The following is a 17,753-nucleotide window of genomic DNA, read 5'->3' as shown; positions in this document are numbered from 1 at the left end:
CTAACTAACTGAGCGACCTGGTCAGGGCCTAATTGTGCCCACTTTTGATAGACATTCAAAATAAGCCATCAGCCTGACCGGGCGGTGGCGCAGTGGATAGAGCATCGGACTGGGATGTGAAAGACCCAGGTTCAAGACCCGAGGTCGCCAGCTTGAGTGCGGGCTCATCTGGTTTGAGCAAAAGCTCACCAGCTTGGACCCAAGGTCGCCGGCTCGAGCAAGGGGTTACATGGTCTGCTGAAGGCCCGCAGTCAAGGCATGTATGGGAAAGCAATCAATGAACAATTAAGGTGTTGCAACATGCAAAGAAAAACTAATGATTGATGTTTCTCATCTCTCCATTTTCTGTCTGTCTGTCCCTGTCTATTTCTCTCTCTGACTCTCTCTCTGTAAAAAAAAAAAAAAAGCCATAATCTTAGCTCAGAAGCCTCACAAGGTACCGTGCAGAAGCAGCTAAGAGTAGAACCTCACAATGCAGACCCCTCACCCCCACCCCCACCCGCCCTGATGATCTTTAGACACTCGCCCGTCCATGGTACACTTCTCACTGCCCAGATACTTTCTGCAGCGGACAACCAGGGCTTTCGCCAATGCCAATTAAACTAAATAATATTGGAGAGGGGTTAATCAAACAAAATATATTTTTTAAAGTTCTGTTTTTCTCTAACCTATGAATTGTTGGAGAAGCCTCTTAAACTGCCTTCTGGCTGTGTCTTTTGGCTACATCATTACTCAAGCCAAGCTGATTAAGACTAATTTTGGTCAAAATAAATTCGTGCCTGGGCAAGCAACCAATGTGCAGTCTCCACCAGAGGGAATAAAATGAAGATTCATGTTATGATGGACACTCTCAATAATGAGCACAGTGTTCGACATAATCTGATGAACCGGTGGCAACTTAATGTTCCCAGTGGGTCGGACTATCCTAGAATTTATTTGCTCTATTTTTTTCTCACTCTAGAGTTGCTCTTTGATTCTGGCACATCGTTCTATCTGGTAATAGTTTCAAATCAAATGGATTCATGGCCACACAGAGAAAACATTTTCTCAAGAGCTGGTAGGAAGATTGTTGAACAAAACACGGAGAGACAGATGGTAGACTTTATTTGACTGGCTCATCTGCCTTTGCAGGGACTGATTATACATTCTAAGTAAGTGGCACCAGAAGTTGCATTTAACTGTGGATCATCTCACATGTTTGCTTGTGGCGAACCTAAAATACAACACCAGCCAGAGCCTCAAACCTCACCAAGTGCAAGAAGCAGGCCCCTGAAGGCATGGCCGTGATGTGACCTTGGGCTGGAGCAGGTCTACGAGGTCATTTGCTTTGACACTTCTAGTCTTCTTACTACCTCATTGCCAGGTGAGAGTTTAGTCTTCACTTGAACACCTTGAGTGATGGGGAACTCTCTCCTTCCACTTTAGACAGTTTAACTGTGACATAATCATTCCTTCCTTTTGAGCTGCTATTGATTCCTGAGTAATTTCCATTCATTAATCCTGGCTATGCTCTTTGGAAGCAACACAGAACAAATCGATTTCCTCTTCTACCTGGCAGGTGTCATGGATATGAGCTAGAATACCATCTCAAGTCTCTATAGGCTAAGTGTTTCCAATTTCCTGAATCATTCCTATATGAAATGAACTGTCTGGGTCCTGGTTCATAGCTCTCTGAATTAGGGGAACTCAGAAGAGATGGATGGAGTTCAGTTTAAATCTGCCTACTCCACTTATGTGGCACAAACAAATCGAATATGTAATACCAGGCTCATGAAAACAAAAGAGGCGCGTTAACGTGGTTTTAAAAGATAAAGCAAGAGTAGTGGCAGCAAAAGAACATCTCTCGGGTTTCCCATTCTTTTTTTTTTTTTTTTTTTGTATTTCTTTGAAGCTGGAAACAGGGAGAGACAGTCAGACAGACTCCAGCATGCGCCCGACTGGGATCCACCTGGCACGCCCACCAGGGGGCGACGCTCTGCCCACCAGGGGGCGATGCTCTGCCCCTCCGGGGCATCGCTCTGTCGCGACCAGAGCCACTCTAGCTCCTGGGGCAGAGGTCAAGGAGCCATCCCCAGCGCCGGGGCCATCTTTGCTCTAATGGAGCCTCGGCTGCGGGAGGGGAAGAGAGAGACAGAGAGGAAGGAGAAGGGGAGGGGTGGAGAAGCAAATGGGCGCTTCTCCTGTGTGCCCTGGCCGGGAATCGAACCCGGGACTTCTGGGTTTCCCTTTCTTGTCCAAGGCAGCCTACCCTTAGGTCCAGGCTCTGTCTTTCTGCAGACCAGGGGTTGGGAATCTTTCTGGCTGAGAGAGCCATGAACGCCACATATTTTAAAATGTAATTCTGTGAGAGCCATACAACGACTCGTGTACGTTACGCATTATCCAATAAAAATTTGGTGTTGTCCCGGAGGACAGCTGTGATTGGCTCCAGCCACCCGCAACCATGAACATGAGCGGTAGGAAATGAATGGAATTGTAATACATGAGAATGTTTTATATTTTTAATGTTATTATTTTTTTATTAATTAAAGATTTGTCTGTGAGCCAGATGCAGCCATCAAAAGAGCCACATCTGGCTCGTGAGCCATAGGTTCCTGACGCTTGCTGTAGACTGTTGACAAATGTTAGGGACTTAGTGGTTCTACCCTGGCCTTCTAAATAAAGTTGACCCACCTATTCATAACTGCAGACTTGGCTAATAAATACAAGGATATCTAGAGCAGAGGTTCCCAGGACTCTGATACAGATTTAGGATTTGCTCTGGGGACTTCGGGGTTGAATGGGCAGGCCTATTCAACCAGAGCCTTTCTTTCCTTTCTTATACATTGGAGTTACATAGAGATATTGTTGTTGATTGGAAACATAGGTTCTGCAGCTGCGAGACCATCTGCCAACCAGGACTGTTCATCCTTCTCTCTGCCCTCCCCCTCCAGCATCCCCAGGCCATCTTTGATTTTATCTACTTGGTTCCAAGGCCATAGGTTGTATGTCTCACCAGGATTTTGTTTGCCAATCATTTACTGCTCATTATCACATAGGAAATTCTGTCATAGGGGTGACTCAGGGAAGAGATAATAAAGCAGTGATTAAAAGCTGGCAGTTTTTTTGTGGGGGACTGCAGGTGCAGGGACTCGAGACAATCATACTCCTCATTTGGTGACAGTTTAGATCATCAGCCTGTAATGACCCTTCTCCTGTTTTATATATATATATTAATATATATATTTTTAAATTTTTTTTATTTTTTTATTTTTACAGGGACAGAGAGAGAGAGTCAGAGAGAGGGATAGATAGGGACAGACAGACAGGAACGGAGAGAGATGAGAAGCATCAATCATCAGTTTTTCATTGGGACACCTTAGATGTTCATTGATTGCTTTCTCATATGTGCCTTGACCACCGGCCTTCAGCAGACTGAGTAACCCCTTGCTCGAGCCAGCGACCTTGGGTCCAAGCTAGTGAACTTTTTGTTTTTGTTGTTCAAGCCAGATGAGCCCGCGCTCAAGCTGGCGACCTCGGGGTCTCGAACCTGGGTCCTCTGCATCCCAGTCTGATGCTCTATCCACTGCGCCACCACCTGGTCAGGCCCTTCTCCTGTTTTATGTTTTCTCTTCATCTCTTCCACAGAGACAGCCAGTCTGATGTCCTTGGTTATGTATGACTCCATGTGTAATATATGCTGTTCTCTGTATGATTTTGCAGGGCTAAAGTGCCCTGGGTAGCTAGATATGAGACCAGGATGAGCTGTCATCTCGAGGTGAGGAAGCCAGCTAAATTTGTCCTCTGGTTCTTCATTCTAGATTATTAGAATTGTCTAGGTTTGTGACATAATACCAGCCCCATGACCCAAATCAAGCCAGTAGATGTTGCATTAGTTTTGGGTTGATTTTGCTGTATTAAAGGGGTTAAAACTATACCTAGCTGGAATATATGTGTAAAAAACTCTCCAATAGAAAATGAATAAAATAGTTTCTTGGGGAAGGGAAATGTGTTCATTAGGATGGAGCTGAGAAGTACGTAATGTGCAAAAGAGAAAATAGAAAATTTATCCACAGTTTTTTGAATAGAGAATGGGAGGGCTCAGAAAATAGTACTTGGAACTGATCTAGCCCAGGGAAATAAATGCTTGCTGCATCTTACCTGGACTTCCCTCTTTCATGAGCTAGGTAGGGTGCCATCACACACTTTCTTTGCAAAGTGTTTATTTGGTTCACATCCTGGCCAAATCATGAGCATCCTCTGTGTTCCTGTCGCTGTACTGAAAATGGAAGTGTTGTCAGACCGAATTTTTGGTGTGGACATTTATTGCTTTAGTTTGCTTGCTGTTCCTTCCCACTTCTTAGAGGAGCAAAACTTAGAATTTTCTTTGAGGAATTATCCCTGTCCAGCTCTTAATCCTTAGTTTAGATGGGGGCTGATTAGCCTTCTTTTCCCCACCCAGTTCCAGGATTTCAGAGGATTAATTTCAGAGCTAATTAGCAAATCTGTCTTCCTTACCATGGTGATTGGCTTGCATATGGGCACATGACTCAGTTTGGGCCAATGAAGATTAGGTCCACGATTTTTACTGGAACTGTGAGGCAAAGAAACTCTCTTTCTCCTGGAACTGTGGGGCAAAGAAACTCTCTTCCCACTGGTTTGAAGCTGTAAGGCTAATCATAGCGCTACTGGGAGCTACCATAAGGTAAGAAAGAGGCTTTGTGAGCACGAAGTCTTCATGCAGGCAATTTCTACGGAGGAAAATCTACAGAGAAAGATGAAAAGAGGCACCTCCTGACAATACTAAGTGAACACCCAGATCCAGCCATGCCTGAAGCTGTTTACCCCAGGAAATTCCAGATATTATATAGTCAATAAATTCCCTTTAGGCTTCAGCCAGTTTGACTTACCTTTTTGTCAGTCATTATAGTAAGAGTCCTAATATGTGTTCAGGGCAATGGGAACTGAGATATATGTTGATAGCTGATATTATTATAATTCCATTAATAATATTTTGGAACATTTTGAGATAAGAAGATGAACATAGTCTTTGAGCTGCAAAAACAGAAGTCTTCCCTCTTCACTTCATCTTTGTGGCCCTCCCCACGAGACTTTTACTTCTTCCCTCTCCCCACCCCTGCCGCCCTCCTCCTGGGGAAATTTGCTTATTCTAGTACAGGGGTCCCCAAACTACGGCCCGCGGGCCACATGCGGCCCCCTGAGGCCATTTATCCGGCCCCCACCGCACTTCCGGAAGGGGCACCTCTTTCATTGGTGGTCAGTGAGAGGAGCATAGTTCCCATTGAAATACTGGTCAGTTTGTTGATTTAAATTTACTTGTTCTTTATTTTAAATGTTATATTTGTTCCCGTTTTGTTTTTTTACTTTAAAATAAGATATGTGCAGTGTGCATAGGGATTTGTTCATAGTTTTTTTATAGTCCAGCCCTCCAACGGTCTGAGGGACAGTGAACTGGCCCCCTGTGTAAAAAGTTTGGGGACCCCTGTCCTAGTAGATGTTTGTGAAACAGACACGCCCTTTCATCCCTGCTTTCCTCCCTTTGGAAGTAGCTGAGATGAGAAGAGCAGCCAATACCGTACCTATTTAGAAAATAATATTTAAAGAAAGAGACAGGAAAGTATATCCATTATAAGCTTTTTCTTTTTTTCGAATCGAAGCTTATGAGTTTATCTACGCCCACTATATTCATAATTACAATTTAATATCTGCATACAAAAGCTATGTAAAAATCCGTTTTTCCCAAATATACAAATTTCCTTTTTGGATAGTTTAAAACATTTTGATCACAGATTTCAACAGAGTTTTAGGCTGAAAAAAAAAATATTACCCATCTAGCAATATCACTTAACACTGTTTGCAAAACACAGACCTTCTGATGACGGTGAATCTTTTCCTATTCTGTAGGATTTTTCTGATTCTCGGGGCATGAAAACACTAATGGGGGGAAGTATGTTCTCTGATGAAAGCATGGGTCTAATTTGGCTCTATAATCAAATGAGAATGTGAAGTCAGTGAAGGAAACTGAAAACAAAAGCGGGCAACGTCAGCTCATTCTTGCCCTCACGTTTTCTGTATCGACAATACACGCGTAATTAGATAGTGTCTTCTTTTTGTCTTACGTTGTGCTCCGTAATTGACTTGAGTATTTGAATCCTGAGCAGGACAGACTTATATCTGATTGTCTTGTGCATAAGGTGGGTCAGCTTTAACTGTGCAACAGAAAGCCACAAACAGCGTTTTACCAGCACGATATTGCTCTGGAAGGCGGCATTAATTAATGTGGAAACACACTAGAAATGCATACTTTTTGCATCTGCAAACATTTATACAGCACAGTAAAAATTCTGTGATAAGGCCAAACCTTTTCTTCCCCCTAGTCTGTTTTGTTTTTTTTTTTGAGTGTGTTTTTAATGTATTTTTTTTTTAAAGATTAAAGTAAAACGTTTCAATTGTAAAAAATACACACCGGGCAAATCCTTACCTGGATAATAAATATCTACATCACAGTACAATAAAATTTCTTCTCTATAAAATTTAAATATGGATTATAGTCTATCACTATCAAAAGAAATACTATGCTACTATTTCCATATTATTAAAATAACAGGAAAAATTACGAGCTTATTTTAGAACCTGACGCCATAAGCCTTTGGAAAGGGCAGAGATCCGGATGTCTGTGAGCACACTCCTTCTGATGAGGAGCTGCGGCTTGGTTATTCACTTCAATTCAGTTCATGAAAAAGGTTTAGCCTTACAAATGCCGGCTACATTTCAAAAACCGTAAGACTGATTTCATAATTTATGACTCATGCAGCAAAAGGTCAATATGACATGAACAGGTTAGAGTTCCACAGAAGAAAAATGTATCACGACAATGACATGCCTTGAGGGCACTGAGCAGTTCCACGGGGGGTGGGGTGAGGGGTGGGGGCTGAGTTCACGGGGTGGAGGTGGAGGGGCTTAGAGTGGAAGAGGGGCCAAGGCTTGTACACCTGTTCACGGAAGAGCCACAAGAAAGGCGTTGCTGGAGCAGAGCCGAGCCTGGTGGTCCGCCCCGGTGACAGTGCTGCAGACCCGGGCGGTGTGTTTCGGACATGGGTGAGGGAGACGTCACTGGGCTGAGGCATCAACACGGCACAAAGCGCATCATTGAGGACAGAGGCCCGTTTGACTAGAAAAAGCTCTGAGGTGGCACATGGTGTATTGAGCAGAATCATAAAGAAGAAAAGATCTTACTCTTCTCACTATTTCTGGAAATACTGCACGTCTAAATTGAAGAGCAAAGTACACTTGAGGATAACGACCACGCACGCACGCGCGTGCGCACACACACACACACACACACTCCACTCATTCCCAAAAGTTAAGTGATTTATAAATAAGAATCCCAGTTGTAGGAGTATGCACCCCTCGATTGGGTTACTGGGATGCCTCCCCTCCCACTCCCTGTGAGGGGGTTTAGTCAGGCCCACACTTGATTCGATAATTCGGACAATATTAAAAAAAAATCCGGAGCAAATAAACCCCTCCTAATTGAGTTTTATGAGATGGAGTCTTGAGATGCACTAAGTCCCTCAATCAGTGACGAAGAATGAGTCACTTTGACCACGAGGGTCATGATCCTATGAGTCCCTATAGCCTTTCCCTTCAACCTGAGGTACTTTAAGGCTTGCCCTCCTCAGATAAGCACGGTTTCTAGGTCCACAGTTTGCCTGTTTAAGAAGCTGAGGATCAAACAGAAGTTGACTTGGGGCTGCCTGGACTACTGTAGATACACGGTACTGCGTGGCCAATGCCCAGCCATGGTTAACCCACAAAGCATTCCAGTTTCGCTTTAGATCAGGCTCTGCACTTATATTTGAATCTGGGTGTGTCTAACGTAAGGGGCAATCGCTGTCAGACAAACTGAGGAGATGGTCTCTGAAAAGCTGGATGCACAGGGAGTCTGGGAACCTTCCAGTTCCCCTGCCTACTTGCCTCCCTCTTGTTCCCTTCGGACAGAACACTAGCCCCATGCCCCAGAGCTTCTCAGAGTACCCTGGGGCTGGAAGGTGACTGAGGGCTTCTGTTTCAAGAGAGTCAACAGAAGGAACTGAGATATTAACAAAGCCAAGACTTAAGGAGACTGGCTAGGGGCTGCCTAGAGAGAAACAAAACCAAAAAACTGCAGATAAAGTCAAAGCGGATAGTCTGCCCCTGAACTGCTGTGTTTATACTTTCAATCTCTTCACCTACTTCTTTTCTGTGGTTAGCAGGTCCACAGCGATGTTCTTGTTTGCTTTCTCCAGGTGCCAGTGTAATTGCTTTAGTTCTTTAAACATAGATTTTTCCTCTCAGATTCTTTCTGGTTAGTCACACTGGGAATTTTCAATGGCGTCTCTCTTCTGTTTCTAAGACTGTCCTGCCTTTCTCTACATAACTGATGAGTAGTGTGTCAAATTCTTATTTTAAATAAATACCAAATACACTTTCCTTGTATGTTAAGAGGGCCATACTTTTTGTCTAATCAAGGTAGAAATTTGATTATGAAAGAAGCCATCGAAAGAACCAGACTTTTCTCCCCTGGTTCTTTTGTATTAAGGATGGGAAGGCATTTAGAACTTATTCACCAAAATCCAAGGTGAGAAAACCAAGACCCAACTCTACCAAGGTTATAATCCCACCAGCTGACAGCACAAACTAGCATTCAGGCACCTGACTTCAGGCCAGTTAAAAAATTTTTTTTTTCCAGCCCTGGCCGGTTGGCTCAGTGGTAGAGCGTCGGCCTGGCGTGCGGAAGTCCTGGGTTCTATTCCTGGCCGGGGCACACAGGAGAAGCGCCCATCTGCTTCTCCACCCCTCCCCCTCTCCTTCCTCTCTGTCTCTCTCTTCCCCTCCTGCAGCCAAGGCTCCATTGGAGCAAGGATGGCCCGGGCGCTGGGGATGGCTCCTTGGCCTCTGCCCCAGGCGCTAGAGTGGCTCTGGTCGCGGCAGAGCGACGCCCCGGAGGGGCAGAGCATCGCCCCCTGGTGGGCAGAGCATCGCCCCTGGTGGGCGTGCCAGGTGGATCCCGGTCGGGCGCATGCGGGAGTCTGTCTGACTGTCTCTCCCCGTTTCCAGCTTCAGAAAAATACAGAAAAAAAAATTTTTTTTTTTTCCTACTTGGTTTTCACAGTGACTTTCATTCTTTTGTTTTTAGGTAAATCTCACTGATATGGCTTATTTTCCCCAGTATTTCCAGGATAAGGCAGTACAGGCAGGCTAAGGAATAGTGTATATCTACTATGCCAGTGGAAATTAAGATACATTCAATTGCATGGGTGTATTCTTCACCCGTTTTCTGAAGTTGAAGTGATGAGGCATCACCATTTGTTTTCTGGGTACAAGCTATCGCGACGTTTGTCATCAGGGAGGTGGGCTGGGTAGGGAAGCTGGGTGAGGGTGCATGTGTCTGGTCTGTGGGCATTTTCTGTTGACTATATATCTCAGGGCAATGCTAGAAGGGGGACAGAGAAGGTCAGCAGCTGGGCCAGTCTTGGTTTAGTGATAGTCAAGCCACCAAGTCAAAGGAAAAAGAGGTTGGAAAACATTTGTGCATAGAGAAAAGAGCTTGAGGATCTCAGACCAGGAATAAGCATCCTTAAACCATCAGCACGTGAAGGGGGCTCTCAGATCCCTGCGTTTCCTTGAACTCAGAGTGTGACTGCACTAATCTCAGAATTCCTCTGCAATAAAACTCGGATTTCAGCTCATTATCCCTCCTTGATTAGAAGATTCAGTCCATAGGGAAATCAGTCATTAGCCCAGCAAAGATGCAATCATGATTAATAACTTCAGGAGTTTGGGAGATGATGGATCAGATATTGAAAAAAATGACAATACTCTGCAAATAGGCTTGATTTCTGTGGACATCTTCTCTGAGCCTTCACTGTAAAGAAGCCTTCCTACCGTGAGGTAATACTATGCGAAGTTTTGGAAACCATCAAGTCACTGACATTGATAGAGATTTCTAGTTTCTTTGGGCTCGCTGAAGAAAATGGCTTTCCTCGTTGGTCTCGATCAGCCAAGGACCTGCACGTCTTTGAGTCATGCCTTGTATAACCTGAATGAAATTACAGGATTATAAACATTCCAGTGAAAGAACAGCTGGTTAGGGGGAACAGACACTTTTGCCCATTCCGAGTTCTGCGCGGAGCAAGTGAGGAGGGCTGGAGACAGCGTGCTCTAGAACAAACAAAAATGCATTCGGGCCTTTCCTCAGCCTGCCGACAGCCACATCTCATCAAAGACGGTCTGTGTCCTGCTAACTGGAGCCCTGCAAAGGTCAGAATTGGGTCAGGACGACCCCATTATCTTGGGTTTAAGGCTTCTTTTTTTAGGCTTCTGCTGTGCCATTTTGCTTGCTTGAGTCTCTGATCAGGGACAGATGGGAGCTGGTGATGGCTTGGTGCTGGTGAATTAATGATGGTCCCCACCCCACCTCCATAGCTGGAAAACCTTCAAAGCATTCACATCAAAGGACTGGAGGAAAAAAATGCAAATAGTTACAGGTACCCGCATTCAAGGGGCAATTTCATCCATGTCTACGCCAAGGACTATCTCCCTTTACCCCTAAGCAATCCCTCCCAACACAAAGAAACAAAGGAACAAACGAAAAAGATCTAGGCAATGGAATGAAATGACACCCAGTAGTGCTGTAGGAATTATGAGAATGAAGTCAGCCAGTCTAATCCTCAAACACTTCCAAGAACAACGGGGGGAAGAGTTCCGTGGGGCATTCCACCTTCATGTGCAGGAAGCGGCTGGCGTGACAGGCTCCGATCATCCGCAGGTCTGTCACCTTCATCAGGAGTTTTGGCCAAAAGTGTGTCACGTGGTGTTTTCGGTAATTGATATAGTGTTCAAAGGCCAGCAGGAAACTGTCCTGGTATTTTTCTATTCTCTCAACACAGGCGAGCCCCGGGCGATCTGAGCAGATGGAAGAAGGGGGATGTTACTTTTGGAGGGTGGGAAGGAGAAAGCCTGCCTTGCCCAGTTCAAGTCCTTTAATGTGAAACTGGGCAGAGCTGGGGGACTTTCCCACTCCTAGGAGTGAGCTTGGGTGCGACATGAACTTGGGGCGTCAGGCAACAAGGTACCAGGGCATGGCATAATTTATACGGAGGGGCCAGTGCTCTGTTCGGATAAAGGTCTCTGGTTTCTAGTTTAGACAGTTACCTCCATGGGTGTGAGGGGCAATCCCTCTTAGGGGCCAGGAGAAGCCTCACCTAGAGAACTGAGATCCTAACTATCATGAGGGAACAATTTTGAGTTTCCACTGGCTCCCGGGAGAAATGGAGGATAACCAGGGACATGCACAGAACACGGGGGATGTGAAAAGAAATTGGGCACCTCGCAGGCGCCCTGGAGGCTGACGGAGGCGTGCTGGACAGCAGGAAAACCCTGGAGACAGAGAAGCCCAGTGTGCAGTCTTAGTTGTTCGCCAGGCTGTCATGAACCACTCCTTCCCTCCCTTATACTGTGGTGAAATTTCTACCTGGAGCAGCCTTGTGTCAGGGGTGCTGTGGGGAATTCAAGTTAAAAGGAGAAGGTGTGATCTTAGCTACAGTTGCCCTGTGCAGAGGAGTCACCGAGGGAAGGTGGAGTGAGGAGCCCATGACCACGTGAGGACCGGGAAATCTTCCCATGTCTTGTGGGGACCACTGGTTTTCCCGCTGCTGTGGGAGGGGACTCAAGGCAGTTTCCAGAAAATGATAAAGGGAAGGCTGGATGTCAGTGGCATACCCAAGCTGTAGACACTCGAATTACAAAAGTAACTTAAAAATCTGGGTGAATTCTGCGTATGGCTCCAGGAAGCCTAATGCCCCCTGTCCATGTCTCCCCAGCTCTTTGTAGTTCTGATTACACAAATTCACACTCCAAGTGATCAGTGATCGAAGTATCTATGTTAATGTAACTCTATATAAGGTGCTGCTTAATCCAAAAGGAAAGATCAGGGCTAGTGGCTCAATCCATCCTTTTGGGTCTAAAAATATATGGGCTTTTGAAATCCCTTATTCAGCTCAAATTGCAATTTGTGCATTTTTATTTTTATCCTTCATATTTGATGTTGCTGCTTTGTGGATCTACTTACTCCCCTTTTCTCTGTCTCCCCTGTCTTCTCCCTTTGAATGTGCAGAATTCTCCACAGGACCCTTTAAGTTTTGATTCAGTCACCTCAACACTGCTCTGATGTATACCTTTAAGGGGAAACAATAGCCTGGGTTTTATGGCATCAGCCCCTGTCACTTGATGAGAGACAAAGATAAAAGGTGGTCATATAAATGATGTAGAGAAAATGAAAGGACATTTCGATGACGCTCAAGTTGTACTAAACATGTTTGTGAAAAGAGAAACATTTCTAAAGGTCAAAGAGTATTTTTGACAATCTAAGACAGAATTTCTCAAAGATACGGCTTTCAGATCATTTCCATTTTAGCTCTCTGCTTATCACTGGAGGATCAAAGAATGTAGCAGTAGTAGCTCTTAGAAAAATCTTTGACGAAAAGACCTAACACTTTGTGTAACTGAAATGCCAAACAAAACAACGGGGCTTAGAAGACAGTCCCCAGGAGGGCTGAGCTTCAGAGCACTGTCATTTGCCAAGTGGAAAGTGTTTTGTCATATTTTTCTGATTCTGGCAGCATGAATGAAAAGTGCTCAGATCATTCAGGTGGGGAAAAATTTTAAAGTTATGAAGTTTGCCACGAGGCAGACAGGCAGAATTGGGAAGAATCAGTTAGGTGTTTAATAAAGTTTGGAGTCACAGTCACAATTCCTGCCATTTCCACGTACTCTCTTTATTTACCTTGCTTAGATTATTTACTTATCCTGTTAAGTGGACTCTCTAAAGAGGAAACTTCATATTATTCATGAGATAAAAATCCATCTGTCAGAGGTGGAGGAGGGGGACAGGAGGATAAACAGTGACGGAAGGACACTGGATGGGGTGGTGAACACACAACACAAGAGGTAGATGATGTGTTGTAAAACTGTGCACCTGAAACCTATATCATTTTGTTAACCAATGTCACCCCAATGAAACCTATTTAAAAATCCACTTGCCATAAATAGAAGATAACAACAACAAAAAAAAACGGATGCATGGCAAAACCTTTATTACAATTTAGCGAAAGGTTCTTGCCGAAAACTGTCCCTGAGATCTGCTCTCTCTTAATAAGGGGGGTTAACAAGTGTTAGAGAGGTGTTAAAGACAGACCAGCACCAATCTGAGTCTCTCTCTCTGCCTTAGTGAGGAGATATAACCAGAAATAAACCTGTAAAAGAAATAGCTTTCTCACTATGATTCCATGTTATTTAAAATTAGCTTTGTCATCACTCAAGTCTCAGCTAAAAATGACCTTGAATCCCCCCTTCAGGAATATAATTTCATTTATGTAGTTCACTTTCTGTATTTTAAACAACTCTGAAGCCCAGAGAAGCTGGAGGTTCACTCAAGGTCCCATAGAGAGTTCTTAGAAAAGCAGCAAGTGGTATTTCTATGGAAAGCCTGAGGGCCCCAGTTCCTTGCTGGTTGTTGACTGGAGGTGGCCCCCAGCTCTGAGAGGCCGCTGCAGTGCAGCTCCCTGTCACGTGAGCTTTCCTAACACAGCCAAGCGCTTCATCAAGCCAGCAGGGAGATTCTCTATAGCAAGTCTGCTAGCAAGAAGCAATCTTATCTAACAAAATGTCATGTTGGGAGTGGCACCAAATTTGCCATATTCTATTGGCTAGAAGCTAGTCACAGGTGGTGCACACACTGCACAGGAGGGGATCATATAAAGGTATCAAAGAAGGCGGGGAACGTGAGTGGTTCACCCTAGAGCCTGCCCACCAGTTTACAGGAGGATCAATTACGCGATTCTAACTACTTATGTTTAGTTTTGAAGTTTTCCATAATAAAAATAATAATTTCTTTTTTAAGAACACCTTCCATGCCTAAATTTTCTGTAGCAACTAGATTTCAAATCAGCTTAAATAAAAAGAATTCTGCTGAGTTAGCCAGGAAGCATCAACTCTATAAAGGATTTGCATTGCACTTGTCTGATATTGACCCATCTATTCAGTCATTTATCCAATAAACACTTCTTGAATCCTACTAATGACTGGTCTAGGTTTTAGGTGTTTTAGATGCACAATTAGACACATCTTTGTCCTTCAAAAATATTCCAGAGGGAGAGATGGACAAGTCAAGCAGAGAGCTATAGTACAGAGACACAACTTAGGGTGCTTTGAAAACACAGATGAGGACTCTGAAACCACCTTCCAGTTAAGGACTACTTTTCCTTAAGAAGTCTGATGTAGTTTGCACTTTTTATTTATTAATGATATAATCCTTGAAGGAAAAAGGTGTCGGCATTATTATTCACTCTTGACCAATGGGAGTTGGAAGTCTTGGTCATGAGCTATGGCAGGTTAAAGATGGGCTTTGCTATTCTTCCCTGGCAGGTAGGTTCTTGAATCTGGGCCAGTGCTAGGATGTGTTTGGGCAATTAGAATGGGGAAGAAGTGAGGCTCTATGATTTAAGACTGGGCCTCAAGACCTCTGCAACTTCTGCTTTTGTGTCCTTGGAACTCTCCTTCTCGGAGTCTACCAGCCACGTAGGAAGTCCACTCCCTGCTAGAGGAGAGGCTGCCATAGAGAGAGGCCCAAAGCTGTGTTTGATGTCTCAGCCCCAACCCCAGCCATCTTGGATATTTTCAGCCACTACGTTTTGGAATGGTATGCTAGATCTCAATAAATAGCTAGAGCTTAAGTTGTAGTTAAGCCGTGGACAAACTCTAGCTTTCGCTCATGGTTTCCTCCTGTAGAACGCAGTGCAGAATGGTGTGATCACTCATTCCCAGGCCCTGTGTCACAGAACCAGAGTGTCACAGAACCAGAGTTGGGCAGGGTTGACCAACCACGAGGCAGGAGGGGGAGTGTCCACTGACAGCGGACCGTTTCACAGTCTTGTAAGTGGCGCCTTTGGGTCTCTCCCACTCTACTGGGGGGACTGCAAAAAAGCACAGACACCGACACCCTCCAGCTCCCGGTGGCAAACCACCAATTGCTCCCTGGACAGTAAGCTATGATTCTGAAGCTTAAAGAGGGATCAAAAACAGATCAGGTGATTTGAATTAGCACCGGACAAGTGAAAACTTCTGCTACCCAGGAATGAGCCTGGGCACACTCACCTGAAGACATCAGCAGGACGGCCTGAAGGAGAGCTACTTCAGTGTCATCCAGGTTGAAAGAAGACAGCGACATGCCCAGGTCAAAGATGGCGTCCGACACTACCCCAAGACCCCCGTTTTTCAGCTGGCCCCGTGTCACTGCCATCTCCCCATTCAGGGTTAAAGTCTCACTTTCTGGGTCATAGCGCACAGCAGCGCGAAGGGACATGATCTCCATGCAGCAGCCTTTGAGGAGGATTATCTGGTCTTCACATGGCAGCTGAAAAGAACCAGTCCACATCAGCAAAGAACAAGTGGACCGAGGTCCGTCAGGAACAGCATGCGGTACCCTAATGGCTTCCTGTGATGGACACGAGTGTCCTGAACTCTTTGAGCACACACTCTGTGTGGCTTTTCCCTTCTACTCGGCTCCAACCATTTTTTTGCATGCCAACTTGGTCATCATCTTCATCTGACTTTTATCTCGGAAGTTTGCTTTTCTCTGGTGACAGAGATCTCCAATTGATGTTACAGTCATGTGTGAAACTGCTAACAGCCCAACTCTGGAGTTTGTATTATAAGCCAACCAACTGCCTGAAAGCTGGGCTTATGTTAAATTTACCAACACTTTTTTCTTATAGCTCCAGTAATCAACAGATGACTCTACTGTGTAACCGGCAACTGTGCTTTTCTTAGTTTTTTGAAGCCAGTTTGCTCCTTGAGTCTCTTAAACGCACAGAACTAGAAAGTCCCTTCAGATACCCATTACCCGTGAGGCCCAGAATTCAGACTTCTGGCTCCTAGGGTCACTCCACACGCTGACTATGGCACAAGAATTACTCCACACAGTCTCTTTCTGCCAATCTGGCAGTCTCTTTTTAACTAATTGGGTTGCTTTATTAATTAGGATTTGTGATAATGTAGTAACATTAATAGCAAAGTTTAAAAATAGCTAAGAAAAATAATTTTAAGAAGTCAGAGTTGTATTTTCCGAACGGGAAGAATGTTTAGTTCAGGGGTCCCCAAACTATGGCCCACAGGCCGCATGTGGCCCCCTGAGGCCATTTATCCGGCCTCCACCGCACTTCCGGAAGGGGCACCTCTTTCATTGGCGGTCAGTGAGAGGAGCACAGGATGCGGATGCAAAGCGCGGCGTTGCCCACGTATAGCACTACTTCCGGTGACGCGGGATACACGCGTCACGGCTCCAGAAGCGTGTCATATCACTTGTTACGGCTAGCAGTGACAAATATGGAACCGGACATTGACCATCTCATTAGCCAAAAGCAGGCCCATAGTTCCCATTGAAATACTGGTCAGTTTGTTGATTTAAATTTACTTGTTTGTTATTTTAAATATTGTATTTGTTCCCGTTTTGTTTTTTTACTTTAAAATAAGATATGTGCAGTATGCATAGAGATTTGTTCATAGTATTTTTTATAGTCCGGCCCTCCAACAGTCTGAGGGACAGTGAACTGGCCCCCTGTGTAAAAAGTTTGGGGACCCCTGGTTTAGTTAAATGACATTAACAAAATAGTTTGAAAGGCTATTAGTTCTTTTTTTTTTTTTTTAATGAATCAGGCATAATGCCAAGATTTATGTGCGTCACCTTACTTAATGTTCATAGCGGTGCAGTGAGGTACCTATTCTACTTCTGATTTTTCTTACAGATGTGGAAATCTAGGCACTGAGGGGATGAGTAACATGCATGCTAGAGGGTGGTCCATGAATGTTTGGGGAGTGAGACTAAGATTTGAAGCTATATCCGTTAGAGTCCAATGCCAAGAGAAGAAAAGAACACACTCTTTGAAGTACTTTGGATGGGACTAAGTTTCCATAAACATGAAAATGTAAATTATACATAATTTCTTTCTTTTCATTAAGCACATACAAATCCTTTTTGGGAAATAGTCTTGGCAACACCCAAAGTTCAATTTAGGTTATTATATAAAACTAAAAGTAATAGTACTAAATTACATTTAAAATACTGAGTATTAATTATTTTTTTAAATTTAATTTTATTTTTTTAGTAACTCAACCTAGTCAGTCATCTTATCATTTAATTTCAAATTGCTTAGCTTTTTTTCTGCACAACAAAAGTCATTTCAAATTTGGTTCTGGAATCTATATGTGTACATTTCCTCCACTCATTTAAAAAAAATGACTGTGATTTGCTTTTATTTAGGTTCTAATTTGTATTCCTCAATTCCATGCTTAGATTCCTGGCCCCAGAGTGTCAGACAGAGAACTGGCTTCAGGCTCACCTGGGGGCTTGCTGATCACACACATTGCTGGCCCCTCCCTCTGGATTTTACATTTTTCCAAGTTCCCACGTGATGCTCATGGTCCCTATTTGGGGCCGCCACTCTTGAAAACCACTTTGGCACAAGATACCGAAGAGAATGTACTAACCAGATCGAACCACTTATTGTTATATTTTATTTGTCACAAAGTAGGCCAACTTGAGCAGGTCCTATATTTGTAGGCAAGTCTGATGATAGAAGAAATTAAAGTTTTCTTTTTTAACTGTACTGTTGATTAGTTCAAATTTAAATAAAAGTTTAACAAGTAGTTGTCAG

At 44.1% G+C, this 17,753-nt stretch overlaps 1 protein-coding gene across 12 annotated transcripts in view; it reads right to left on the bottom strand.

Moving 5' to 3' along the window:
• Window positions 1-5,622: 5,622 nt before the first annotated feature.
• THRB (thyroid hormone receptor beta) overlaps window positions 5,623-17,753 on the bottom strand; it is a 392,197-nt gene continuing 380,066 nt past the window's right edge. For all 12 annotated transcript variants that reach the window (XM_066245972.1, XM_066245976.1, XM_066245969.1 and 9 more), the window contains 2 exons: window positions 15,196-15,454; window positions 5,623-10,947 (listed from right to left, as the gene is read on the bottom strand). In XM_066245972.1, the coding sequence (XP_066102069.1) occupies window positions 10,706-10,947; window positions 15,196-15,454 (501 nt within the window). In that variant the 3' untranslated portion in view covers window positions 5,623-10,705. The remainder of the gene's footprint in view (window positions 10,948-15,195; window positions 15,455-17,753) is intronic.

This window comes from Saccopteryx bilineata, chromosome 10, assembly GCF_036850765.1.
Source record: "Saccopteryx bilineata isolate mSacBil1 chromosome 10, mSacBil1_pri_phased_curated, whole genome shotgun sequence".
NCBI lineage: Eukaryota > Metazoa > Chordata > Mammalia > Chiroptera > Emballonuridae > Saccopteryx > Saccopteryx bilineata.
The sequence above is the reverse complement of the archived record's forward strand: the minus strand, read 5'-3'. Positions and strand labels throughout refer to the sequence as shown.